General features: G+C 43.1%; 1 protein-coding gene across 1 annotated transcript in view; it reads right to left on the reverse strand.

Moving 5' to 3' along the window:
* Positions 1-13,877, reverse strand: part of PAH (phenylalanine hydroxylase) — a 32,132-nt gene that overhangs the window by 3,375 nt on the left and 14,880 nt on the right. Inside the window, exons 4-10 of the mRNA XM_068190996.1 lie at positions 9,068-9,156; positions 6,829-6,896; positions 4,308-4,504; positions 3,804-3,939; positions 2,760-2,829; positions 1,274-1,330; positions 169-264 (exon numbers count right to left, since the gene is read on the reverse strand). Coding sequence (XP_068047097.1) covers positions 169-264; positions 1,274-1,330; positions 2,760-2,829; positions 3,804-3,939; positions 4,308-4,504; positions 6,829-6,896; positions 9,068-9,156 — 713 coding nt within the window. The remainder of the gene's footprint in view (positions 1-168; positions 265-1,273; positions 1,331-2,759; positions 2,830-3,803; positions 3,940-4,307; positions 4,505-6,828; positions 6,897-9,067; positions 9,157-13,877) is intronic.

Genomic DNA, 13,877 nt, shown 5'->3' on the forward strand with positions numbered 1-13,877 from the left:
TGTGAGTTCCCTGTGTCTCCATACACCTACACATTTATCAGAGCTCTACAATGAAGTACTACATTTCATCCTACTTCTATGCACAAAGTATGACGCAAAACCAAAGATCTGAAGACATTCAGAAAAGGAATTTGAATAAACATATTTGAAATATTTTCTAGAACACACCTGCAGCTCCCCAAATGAAGACAGCAGCCCTGCACCATAAGCCTTGAGGGAATCTCCTTCCTTACAAAGTCCAAACTCAACTGTAAACCAATAAACCTGGAAAGAAAATGAGACAAACTTATGATTACCTGATAAAAAGTAATATGTGTACACCATTTATTTGAATACATTTAGTGTTTTCATTTCTATTTAAGATTATGTTGTGTGTCAAGTTCAAGTGTATAAATGCAATAAACGTCTCTTCAGACTGAAATTCTTCTCCTGGGAGAAACACAGTATTAGATTCCCTCGGCCTGCGAATCAGTTCAATTCCATGACAAAGCTGTGTTTTACTGTGCTTATCTTTGTCAGCGGGAGCAATGAAATTATAGCAACAAAACTTTATTTTGGCCGGCCAGCCCAGTGGAATTTTGAATCTTATTTTAGAAAAGTTTGAGTCCTGCTTCACACAGGGCATCTGACTGCAGCAGTGGCATGATCAGGCTGTTGCTGCAATAGGGAAGAAAGATGGAGAGTGGCCAAATTTGACTCCTGGGTCTGTCCCTTTGAAGGGATACCTGCCCTGGCTCAGAAAAAACTACCCCATCTATCAGAAGTGTCAAAGCTGGTGGAATTCTTCACCCAGGTGGTCCCCATTTGGCACTGAGGGCTCTAATCTCAGAGCAATAGCCCCGGTTTTATTCAAAGTTTACAGCTCTGGGTCTCAGCAGTCTCAGAGTAGCTATCCAGGTGATCTATGTTGACTACAGAGGATGGTGCCTGCCTGGCAAAGTGGAAGGGATGCTTGAAGGTGAAACAACTACAGAAGCTGCCTCTTGAAATTTCCTGTGGGGATGAAGCAACATATAATCTTTTCTTGCCCAATATGTTTGTGCTGGAGGAAATCTTGTTTGGGCTTCTGTGTTTAATCACAACTGTCACTTTGAATAAGGCGTGCCAAAGCTATTTTCCTTTAGTGCAACTGTTTCAGGGTAGGGTTTTCCAATCACAGTCTTCACTCTGATCCCACTCAGCTCTATGGGAGTTCTACCAGTGACTTCAGTGGCAGCAGAATTAAGACAACACAGGGCGCTTTGGAAAATTGAGCCCTCATTTATTAAATTACCGTAGCAAGTTTCTCGATGAAATCATCTGGAGCTCCCAGAGATGCCAGTCCAATTTCCTGTAACAATAAACCATTATTCTTCAAGCCGTTTATTGCAAACATTCTTCCTGCCCTCTCTTATGTAATTGCTCACATTTTAAATGTTACCATTGCTTACTACCACACACAAACGTTTACAGGACATGTTCCTATCATGCAAGATCAATTTTAAACCAGAAATCTCTCCAAAAATGAACAAAGGGTCTTGTCCAAATGTCATTTAAAAGGCATGATCCTTTGTGCCTGGTACAAAGCCCATTGAGGTCAAATAAAATTTTCCTCTTGCTTTGACAGGCTTTTGATCAATTCTACAATGAACATCTGAGAGAATGATAGGGACAAAAGGAGGCAAATCAATCACACCTACACACCTTAGATATTTCTCTTTGTTTTGATGGGTCCTGATTAAAGGAGTTTTCCTGGAGCCTTGAATGAGCTATTTTTTTCTGAATGACAGGGCATGATTTGAAAGAGCTTATTCATACCTTTTTCCAGGATGCATGCAATGGTTGGATTCAAAAGACAGACACATGAGACTAATATAGCCAGGTTCCTTTCTTGATTTGCTCTGGTGAGGACTGCATAGTGCAAAAATCAGAGGGCTCCCCCCACACACAGCAAAGGCATTAGAGCAGCTTATCACCATATCAAATCCTAGGAAGCCAAAGTACAGTAGGGCTTATCTGGAAGGAAACACCAGTTCTGGGAAAGGGCAAAGCCTAGAGGCAATACTGAAAACTTACTAACTAGATCAAACTGACTTTTTTCTTTTGAGATGTTACATCAAGCCAGCCAGCCAGCCTTCCTTCCTTCCCTCCCTTCCCTTCTTTTCTTTTTCCTTTCCTTCCCTTCCCTTCCCTTTCCGCTCCTCTCTTTCAGTCTGTCAGTCTTTCTGTCTTTATGCCTTTCTCTCTTTGTGTATTTCCATGTTTTCCGGTAGGATGCAGCCAAAAGTTTACTGCTTCACCAGGATTTGGCTTCTTTTCCAGGGACATTAACACTACCAAAAACAAATCGCCTCTCCAGCCTTCTCCCATGCTTACAGCTGAGACAGTTCCTCACTCAGCCTACAATGTTGCTTCAACAGAAAACAAAACAAAATCTCCACTTTCCCTAACATTTGAATATCATGGTGAGGTAATAATCCATCTGACTCATGAGTTATATGATTTCACTCAGAAGGATCACCATCTGCAGGAAGGCTTTAAAATGATGGCTTCACAGGGTCTGTCAAAAAGCAACTCACACAAAATCATGTTTGGAGTTGGACTTTATGATTTCACCTATGTGAATTGTGTCCAGATTTCAAGCAATAAATAACCCACCTCAGCCACGCTTATACAATATGCTTAAAGGTGAATCTGCACCACCCTTCACAGCTCTTGGATCATCCACTGAATTACTGTGTGTTTAATTATAGAAATAATATAACCACTGAATAACTTACCTGAGAAAACTGAGCAAAACTGGGATCAGCAAAAAGAGGTACGTGTCCTAGCAGCTCATGACAAATATCACTGCAAGAAAACATGACAGCTGAATAACTGTGATTCAGGAAAAGTCCAGCAACGCTGGAAGAACGCCCTAGAGCCAGCACAAAGTCAAGAGCACAGTGCATTTGCTCCTACCAGCAGATATCGTTCACAGGAAACATTTTGCTCTGAAACTATTTGCTTGCAAACCCCAGAGTTTTCTGTGTTTTTGCATCATACATCCCCCAGCAGCAGGGACTGTTAGATTTTTCAAATACAGAGAAGTGATTTGGTGAGATGAAAAGGGGAAGGGTATAAGATGTCCAAAAAAAGGCCTGGAAGATCTTTTTTGAAGAAAAAAAGGAAGAAAAAAGTCTGTGGAAGACATTTCAGCCTGGCATGATGACAGCGGGGTAAACAAAAGCAGGAAAGAAAGTCAGGAGAATCAAAAATAGAAAAAAGAAAGGGAAAAGAGTTTGTGGAAAGTAGGAAGCCAAAAAAACAAGGAAGATTTGCAACAATATGAAGTAGAATAAGAAAACTGTTTTTAAAATGGCAACTGGAAAAGGACAATGGACAGGGACAGAGAGAAACACTCCAAAATGAAAAAGAGATGGGTTCAATGGTCTGGGCTCCTCCTGTCTTACTGCCAGAAGCTTGCTTGCAACAGGCTAAGTCCTTGCTGCACTACTTGGGTGCTAATAGCTTAGCTAAGTGCACTTAGCTTAGCTAATAGCTTAGCTTGTACACTGCTCTCTTGCATCCCAGACACCACACAAGCAGGCCTTCAGTAGCAAAACTATCTCATCTGCCCCAGAAGAACTTGTAGCACTGGATGCAGATTGTTAAACAGACTAGAAAGGCTCCATAAATGTTTCCAGAAGAGAGCAGTCTTTGGCTGCTCTCCCTTAGCCCTGTTCCCAGGAGTGCTGCAGAGTCCCAGGCAGTTATTCCCAGCTGGACTGACCCTGCTGTTGGTGTGCTGCAGCTTGACACCCTTTGTGTGCCAGAGTACTCACGGCTCCGGGGTGTACATGGGCTTGGAGGCGTGGCGGATGTACTGCGTGGAGTGGAACACTCGGAACGCCAGCCCAGCCAGGAAATCCCGAGAGGAGAGCAAGCCTGCAACGGGACGCAGCCGAAACCCAGTGCAGCCTGAAGGGACAGAAAGACATCATCTTAAAAACAGCTGATGTGTTTGATTTATCCTTATCCAGGCTCCTTACAGTGGGAAAAGTTTATTGATTTTTTTTTTTTTTTTTTAATCTCCTTATGTTAAATAGAGTTTAATTGCAGGCAATTTTCTGCCCAGGTATACCACCAGCACAGTATCTGAGCATCTGTCCCACTGTATCCCCAGAAATATTAGAGAAGGACCTGGGATACAGGCTAAGTGATGTGCCCAAACATCACAGGGAGCCTTTGATAAATCAGGGATTGCTCTTCCTTCTCTGGAAGCACCACCTCCTCTGATAGCTGTGGTCTTTCATTTCATTTGGTTCTTTTAGGTGCTTCAAACTTACTCTGCAAGAAATTTGAAATATCTTCAAGCTGGGGAATATTGTCCTCCCTGTAGCCACAGTACTTTTCCAGCAGTGGGAACACGTGGTTGTGTTCATAGCAAGCATGAGTTGGATACAGACTCTTCAGCTCCCTGAAGACAGTGCCCCAAGTTTTCTTTTCTTCTTCTGTATAGGTGACACGAGGAATAGGTTGGCCACTAGAAAGAAAATGGATACACTCAATAGCAGCCACAGAAAATGTGCTATGCCATCAACATGCTCTTTGTCCTTTCCCACTTGCCATTTTCAAAACAGTTTTCTTATTCTGCTTCGTGTTGCAGCTTTACTAGGACTGGCCAGGACCTGCTGGTGCAGGAGGGGAGATGCTTTTGGGCTGGCACACAGCTATAAAAGGAGCCTCATTTTTCCCTAGGCACTGGCTGGAAAGGATTCTACTGACCTTGGCTGAGATAATGGCCTTTAGACAGCTCCTTGCATTATTATGTTAAAAATAAATCAGTGCTTATTTGTCTTTTAAAGGTGTTCTTCTAAAAATACTTGCTTGCTGTTGTTTTCAATTTCTTTCTTGATATGAAGGAGCTGTTTTACTTCTTGCTCTAGTGAGCATTATATTAATGTTTTCTTTAAAAACATGAAACCATCAGCTCCATAAAACTCTGTTGCAGTGGCAGAGAAATTCTGATCTGTGCTCTGTGCTGTAACACATGCAGACTCCAGCCAGTTTGACTTTTTATAATTGTAAGGAGCAATTATGAGTTAAATCCCACCCTCGGGCCTCCACGTTCTAAGCTCATGTTGAAATTAACAGGAGTTATACACCACAAGCAATGCAGTTTGGCCTCCTGTGAATAACCAATTCCTTAGCAATAATGTTAAGGCCACAGGTGAATGCAGCAGCTTTGAAAAATCAAAGGGGTTTAAGTAACTTAATGGGGTTATCAACACTGCTGGAACAATGCTGAAGCTTTCCAAGCCCCAGAGACCCATTGTTAAACTCTTCATGACACCCCACCATCTCCCACTTTCTCATTTTTATCTTGAGCCTCAGGGCAGCTCCTCTGGAGAACCATCACTTTCTGTCTCTCTGTATCAGCTCTCCTTGATCTGTGGAGCTTTAAACATCATGTTGAATCATGAGGATTGCTGGGGGATTTTGTTCCTATAGGACTCCTAAATAATCCTCAATCACCTTCCACGGCTACTGGGGGAGGCTATGGCTTAAAAACCTTTCAAATTTCAATTAAAAAAATTCTAGGGATCAATGGGGCCAGAAGCAAATTCAGGCAGAGGGAAGAGGCAAGCTAAAAGCAAAGAAAAGAGAAGTCAGAGAAATTGAGCATTCAACAAAAACAGTGGGTAAATCTATCATGAGAGGAGGCAAAAAAGCAAAGGAAAAAGTAGAGGCAAACAGCACAAACAAAGAGGGCAGTACAGATGCAAAAGAAGGGATACAGAAAAGTATTAAATTTATGTTAGGAAGACTACAAGGCAAGCAACCACTGGCCCATCTCACTGTTGCAGCTGGGTAGCACCTTCACAACTCAAGAACCCTTCCCTTTTCAGTGAAGCCTGATAATTTTGGTTGTGCCTCTCCTCCTGTCCATTTCTCTGTATCTTCTGTGGGGTATTTAAGAATGGACATTACATCTGTACACATCCAGACACAAAAATCTTATCCAAATTTTCTAGGTATAAACTGGATTTCTGACTTTTTTTCAACTGACATTTTGTACTTTCCATCAACCAGTCCAATTTTGTCTCTCCTTTTGTGATTACAATATTAACTCTCTGGCTCGGGGGCTATCTTTTGATCCTGCGAAAATTGTAGCCCAAATTTTACAATATATGCTAATTTTTCTTTGCAAACACAGTTATTACCAGTCCCAGCAATAATAAGGCCCAGTAGTACCAATCTGTACATGTGAGTGTCTCTGGGAACAGAATTTTTTTTCCTCCAGGTCTGATCATTGAAAGCAATCAAATAAGCCTGTTCTAACTGAATTATCATCTCTATTAATTTATTTTTCTTGGGAAATAGAAGCCTAAATTACTAATTGCAGCTGGATTAGACATGATAAAAGTAGGGTAACAGACACTGGATTAGCATCAGAACCGTATGTTATTCATAATTTTAGTAGTGTATGCAGATCCTGCTTTAATGTTAATGATAGGCACTCCTCCCCCAGCCCTGGTTTAATGGGGAATACCAGATTTATTCAATGCTCAGGTCTTTGTAGCAGCAACAGACTGCTGCTCAATTAGACAACAAAGCTGGGGAAAAGGGGTCTTGTGGGGAGAGAATGGAGATGATGTCTCTTCTGAAAGTGTACCTGGAACAATTTACCTTTGTTTTGCTGTGATTTAGGGATAAATGCATGAACAGGAAGATTTAAACACATGTCAGAGAAAAGCCAACAACAGGAGGATGCTTGTGGAAAGGCAGGGATAGCCAGCAGGATGAGCACCCTAGGAGAGGGCAGGAGATGAGGGCTTGCTTTGCTCCCATGCAGTGGGTACTCACTGTCTGTAGTTGTAGGCGATGTCCGCAAACTCCTTCCTCCGGGCCCGGTACACGGGATCTTTGAACCCCTGAAGCGAAACAGCGATGGTCAGTCCATGCAAAATGGTCAGTAAGTGCAAAAGGTGGAGAACCTTCCTCCCAGTGAGCACCCTCAGGCACAGCTGGTGCATCCAAGAAGTGCAGCAAGGTCGGTGGAAAAGCTGCCTCGGTTCTGCCAGGCTCCACTCAACCAGGGCAGCTCTCCTTCCTGGGCTGCAGAGCTGCTGCTCAGCCACAGTCTCTCACCAACCCTGCCCCGCAAGTCCTTTCTTTTTCTCATTTCCACTTCCCATAAGATAGGGAAACTTGTTCCTTTACAGCAACAACAAGGCTCTCCTGGCAAGAGCAATCAGAATTATCAGCACTTGGATAACCATGCCCTTCTGGTTTCCCTTGAAGCCTGTTGCTGTCCCTGGCACAGCTGGGCTGCTCTAGAGAAAGAATCAAAACACATTAGAAGCACATTCATCAACTCAATCAGACCTTTTAGGCAGATTTTCAGAATGAACCACACTTAAAAGTGCTCATTTTTCAGACTGCTAAAGGATCAGTAGCCACTTAGCAGGCCAAAAATCCCTATTTGTAATACAAATTCAACCATTTGAAGGCAATCAATGACTACAAAGAATGTCTAATAGACCTTGTGGCTGGGAGCTTGACCTTTACAGCTAATTAGCAATAAAACCAAGGATAAGAAATAAAACCTCTAAATCTTCATCTGGGATAACCATTCTCCCACCCCAGCGTGCCTGCTGTTTTGACTAAAAGATCCTCAGGACCAGGAGTGCCTTCACCACCTGGAGTGCAGAAACATCCTCCTTCCAAGCTAGATGCCCTTCTGCAGGGCAAAGAGGAACAGCTCCCTGGGCACTGCAGCAGCCCATAAATGCATCTCTTAGTGGTCAATGGCACAACTGGACTATGTGGGGCCACAAAACACAGCCAAGTACAGGAGGCAGCTGAAGTGGAGTGTAAATTCAAGAGTGTGAATCAAACAGAGGTAGCCAATGGCCAAAAAATGCACTATCCAAGGTTAACCTGTCATGGAGGTCATTGTGATTAAATTCCATGCATCACTTAACTACTAAAAACGCGGCCTCCTTTGATTTCTCTTTTTCTGCACTCTATGGCCTGTCACCCATTTACCCCAGCAGCTGGCTTTCTTTTTAAGGAAAAGCTCACTAACTAATTCTAGGAACTGGAGGAGAGACGCTTCATTCCTTTTTATATTTTTTTTCTTTTTTTTTTCCTGGTTCTTTTTTCAAATACAATCTTGGTCTATTCCCACATTACACACAAGGGGGCCATTGGCTCAGTGTACCTCCTTTCATTCTGCCTCTCATATGACCACAGTGAACATCATGAATCATTGTACATGGTACATAACACGTCTTGAATTAAGCAATAGGTAGTGAATGACTAATCACCCCATCTCAATTAAACTAATAGCAGCAATTTTTCGTGCACTGCATGTAATTTATTTATAATCAACCTATCTCAATTAAACTAATAGCTGCAATTTCTGGTGCACTGCATGGAATTCAGTGTGTTTTGACAAATGAAAGTAAGTAGTTGTTTACTTGGAGAGGGAATAGAGGCAGAAAATATTCTTGTATCTGAACAAAACTTAAAAACTGCAAAACATTTTTTTTATCAGCTAAGTCAACGAACAAAACTTTCTGATGCTACCATTTAAACCATAAACTTTCTGAACCAAGAATCTTTTCTTTTGTCCCATCTCACCATAAAAGTACCATGTCAGATTTAGCATCCACATAACAATACACTGAGCTAAATCACATGTAGGTAATCAAGGACAAAAAAAGTCTTTCTTTCTCTGGGCTATGATATGTTGCTTCTTTTTCTTGTTAGTGATACACAAAGTGAGCCTGAAATCACTACATCTGAGCCTCCTGGGAAAATTAGATGTGCCCTTGCGGTAGCCCTGTGCTCTGAAAACCACTACAACTTTTAAGATCTGGCATTTACTCAATTGTAGCAACCTTTGCTTTGATTTACTCCATAACGAAGTATTGGGCTGATTATAACCCTAGAAATGTGGTTTCTTGTCCTTTCTTCAGCCTTCTTGTCCTGTACCATGTGAGATTTACTCTACTAGATCTGTACTAAAAGAAAGCAAATTTAAATTAGAGAAACATCAGTGCCAATAACTAGAAAAAATTCTAAAAATAATTCTTACAGGATGATCAGCATCTAATTCTGCTCCATAGCTTAGGATCTGATTGGCAAACCTGTCCAGCTCCTGGATACTTCTTGGGAACCACGGTACTGCAAAACAGAAAATAAATAGAGACTGGCATCCTTCATTGTTACTTGATTTTTGGCCTTCTAACATTTTCATATTTTCATCATCTATATAAAGAAATATAGGCAAGGGGCTAAAGTCTTTCAATCCTTTTCCCTGTAGTAGGAAACAAGAACAAACCAAGCAAGTTGTCTTGAATTTGTGATTGTTTCACACTGTTGGAAGAACACAGAACATCAAGAGCATCTGAACTTTGGTGCAGAGCTGGCTGGTAATGTTTATGATTTTCTGTTTATTACTTCTGGTGTCTTGGCTTATCAAAATGGAGAAAACTTTCACAATAAGCCAGAATCATCCCCTTCAAAGGAATCACAAGAAATTCCACAACAAGGATAAAGAATTTTTGGACTGTCTGCAACACTCCATGACCTACTTCGTGGCCCCATTGAGCTAGGATTCTGAAACAAAATGACAAACGGCATCCTAATACCTCAGACTAGCACTGTATCACTGCAGTCACTACACAATAATGCATTAACTCGATTAACTTTCTTGGTCTGGTTCTCTATTGCCTTGTAACTCATATTCTACACACACTGTCTCAGGCACAGCCAGTATGGGAGAAGGGACCATGCTGACCACACAGAGTGTAATGTCCATGTGACCCTCTCCTTACAAAAAAACATAAGGTGAAGGACAAAGAAAAATCACAGGGATTTCCAGATGTGATGTGTTGAGATAAAAAAAGAGTAAGTCAAGCATCTTCATGGCAATTCAATACAAGGACTGAGCAGGGGCAGCCTCTATCAGTAAAAAGATTGCAATTCATCAAGGGATTTTCTTGTACAAATGGGTGATGCTTGCTCAGCCAGTGTTTGGAAACCAGCTGATTCCCTCTGTGGCTCTCTGCTCAGCTGATCTCTGCTGCTGCGCCATACCACCCCATCTTATTTCGGGGGCTGTGCCAAGTGCACCCGATCCTCGGCCAGCAGCTGCTGAATGAGTTCCCTGCAGTGCCTTGGTGATGGGGCTCATTCCAGAGCTGATGGACCACCTGCAGGATAAGAGGATCTCTGTCTCCGGGACTATTCAGCCGTGCTTTGTGCCGAGCCTCACAGCACGGAGGGTGCTTGTGGCTCTGGGTTTCTGCGACCCAAGAGGTGCTGGAGCAACAGCAGCTTTACAGGGCTCGCTTTGGGGGCCGCTGCTCAGCCCCAGGCAGAGAGAGAGAGTGCCCACACCCCGCACTGCTGTCCCATCGCCAGCCTGGCTCCATGCTGGGAGCCTTCACATTCGTCTGCAGCTGGCGGCTGCTGGCCAGGAAGATCCGGGGATGCCGGAGCTTCCCGGGATGCAGGGACCCGCCGCGGCTCTCAGAGGTACCCCCGGCGGTGCCTCCCCTTCTCCCGCCCAGCAGGAGTGGGGTTTGGTCCGCCTTTCTCCAGGATGCGCACACTTCTCTTTGCCCTGAAAACCAGACCTGAGCAAGTCACTAGATGGCAGCAGCAGACCCAGGAAAGTCCCCAAAGGGGTTTCTTTGCTGCTGGATGCACCGCTCGTTCTCTTAGTTGTTCCAGAAACATTTTCTCCCCTCGCTGTCAGAAAGTTTCCTGCACTTCCAACCCCTTCACTTAAATTAGTCACAGGGGTAATAGAAAAAGGTATATTTGATCTATAGAGAGTGGTCACTACTTACACCATGTCCTGCCCATTTTCTCTCTAGGTTTATTTACTGGTTGTATCCCTGAGCTTTGTGTGATGGTGGGGAATTGCTTCTCTGTTTTGTGCTTCAGACTCCCCACTACCAGCCTGGTAGGCACACTGGTGAATGATTTTGTATTAGGCACTGGGGAAAAAAGGCTGGCTGGCATCCCTACAGCAAAGGATTTGACAGTGTTAGAGAGAAAACCACTCTTCTCAGGGATGCACCTTGACCTGAAGGGTCCAGGCTGTGTAGAAAAATTGGTGGGGGCTGAAGTCTGTACTGGATTTTGGCAGTGATATCTGTAGGGCTTTGCTGGCATGAATCAGAAAGGTCTATCTGGGCAGGGTTTGAACCATTGCTGACTTACTTTCCATACTGACTTACTTTCATTAAATATCTTATTCTCAAGATTGTGTTAGTACTTGGTGCAAACCTCATTAAAGACTCAAGGAAAAACCGACTCCAGGCTGATGTGGTGTCAGTCCTCGGTGTGGAGATGGGTGACTTGCTCTTTCCCTAAACAGGAGAAGCAACTTATCTTCCTGTCATGCAGTTCTGATCCTGCCTAACCAAGCACAAGCAGTAGCTAAACAAGAGCAGGTCTGAGCTTGCAGAGTTGGATGAAAGTGGCAGGCTGTGAAAGGGAAATCCCAAGGAGACCTAGTGCTGCTTGCACCAACATAAGTTGTTATGTTGGGTCCTGAAAAGAGCTGAGCTTTCCTAGCTCTCATGGAAACGAGAATCAAAGACTCCGAGCACAGCTCTGGGGCAAACACTGCATTAAGTCCATACAGCCTTCACATTGAGGGCCAGGGTGAAAAAAGGCTACTGGTAGGTCTTCTGCCTAGATTTGAAATGCCAGGATGCTATCCCCAGCCCTTCCAGAAACTATTCAAAAGATCAAATCAAATTACCCCCAGGCTGAATCTATCCCATATTTTGTTTGCAACATCCTCCTCCAGCCCGTTTGCCAGACCGACTGTCTGTCTGCACGGCCATTAATGAACTGCCAGGGTGAGCTCTTGCAACACTGGGCCTCTGTGAAGGTCTGGGGAGCAAACGTGGGCTGATCAGTAATAAATATTGATTTGTCTGTAAGTGAAACAGCAGCATTTATGAGATGGTGCTGGACGCCCAAGTGGTGACCAAATTACCGTGGGGTCAAATGCTGAGCAGAATGCTAATAAGCCATTTAAATGAGAGGCAGCAAAGCAGGGGCAGTGAGGACTTCTGCAGAATCCTCCACTTGGACCACTGTGAGGAGGGTCAAAGACAGGTCTATGCAATTTATAGCAGTTCAAGGCCCAGGTTTAGCCCTTTTTTAAACACTTTCAAATGTTCTGGCTAGCCTCAGGCTCCAGCAAACAAGGCCCCTACAGATCCTCAGCTCCCAGTTTGTTTCAGAAATGCAATAAATTATCTGCATTTCCCTAATGCTGCAACAGAATAATATTTAATTATTTTTATTAATGGGCTCCAAGTGGACTGCAGCTACCATCTTGTTTCCAAAAAGAGCCACTAGGAGATGCACTGTGTTTTTGCAATGAATCTTTCCATGTACACAAAGAGCTTTTGGTGCAGCAGCTGCCAGCCCTTGTCATCTGAAGCTCCAAAGCTACATTTGGATTTAGAACACTTTTCTGGCCTGCTCTCACCTAAAATCACACTGTTAACGAAAGATACTAAAAGCAGTTAAAGTGACCCAAAAAAAAAAAAAAAGAAATAAAAAAGAAAAAGCCATTCATTTATCCCTTGCCCAATCAATCACACACATACAGTGTTTAACACTGAGCTATACAGAAGGGACAGAATACAGAAATTTACTGAGTGCCCACAAAGCAGTGCCCCAAGAACGGGACTGAGTACCTCCCACAGGAAACAGAAAAATAAGGTTTTTCTTTCTCAAATCATGAGCAGGAGAAAAATGAATCCTTTGTGGGGAAGAAATGACAGCATCCTAGGCTACAGCAAAAGAATCAGTCCCATGGGAACCCAGATTGCCTCTGGAAGAAAACCTTCCCAGCCTTTACCTGCCCACTGAGACAAGTGTGGCAACATCCCCATAAACCATCTGTCTGAGATTTTGCTCCCTGGAGGCACAGTGCTCTTGTTCTGGGCTTTGGGAATAAGATTTCACACAGGCACATCTGTGGACTATGACCAGATTTGCCAGGAGGATATATTTGAAAGACAAGCTGGCCTAAAATGCACCACAAGGTCTGTTATTTGTTAATGCCATCATTGATAAAGGACAGCATCTCACCACACTTCCTACAGCTCGGGCTGCTTCCATCTCACTCTGCCCTTGTAGTGCCTCTGCCCAGGATTTGCCACCCACAGTTCATCCCCTAAGCAGGGCTTGTTTGACCTTTCAAAATATGGTCCTTAGAGGATTTCAGTTTGACTGGGCCCTTATTACTCATGAGAGGAGTTGAAATTGAAAAAAAATGAGAAAGGGCAAGAAGAAATGTCAATCTTCCTCTCTCTCCTCGGCAATAAATTGTTCCCATTTTATAATATTTCTGAATTGCTGAAACTACCCAACAAACACAAGTTATCCTCTCAGACAGAAGAGGATCAAGTCCCTTTTTGAAGCACTGACAGGATAATCTAGCTCAAAAACTCCTTTGATCAACACAGTAACATGCAGTGAAATCCTAATCCTACAGCTGACCACAGGAGTTTTGACTTCTGTAAGGTCAGAATTTCACATGCAAGAGTTTCCTGGATGATATTTGAGCTGTATATGATATTAGAGCTGTATCTCTGTCTGACTCTGGCATATGTTTATAGACAACTTTATTATTTAATAAACTTCTTCATTAACTTTTTCATAGTAACCAGAAAAATGAATGTTAAGCCCTGGTGGGTCCTGTAGCTTTCTTCTGGAAATAAAAAAGCCCCCAAAAGTGAACCTCATCGATCTGACATGATCATAAATCACCTAATCAACCTTTTGTCCCTTTGTCTATGAATGGAGAAAACTGACTCCAAAGAAAATCTGCCTTCTTCTTTTTCATCTTCAAATGTAATGTCATG

The sequence above is a fragment of the Anomalospiza imberbis genome, chromosome 5, assembly GCF_031753505.1.
Source record: "Anomalospiza imberbis isolate Cuckoo-Finch-1a 21T00152 chromosome 5, ASM3175350v1, whole genome shotgun sequence".
Taxonomy (NCBI): Eukaryota; Metazoa; Chordata; class Aves; order Passeriformes; family Viduidae; genus Anomalospiza; species Anomalospiza imberbis.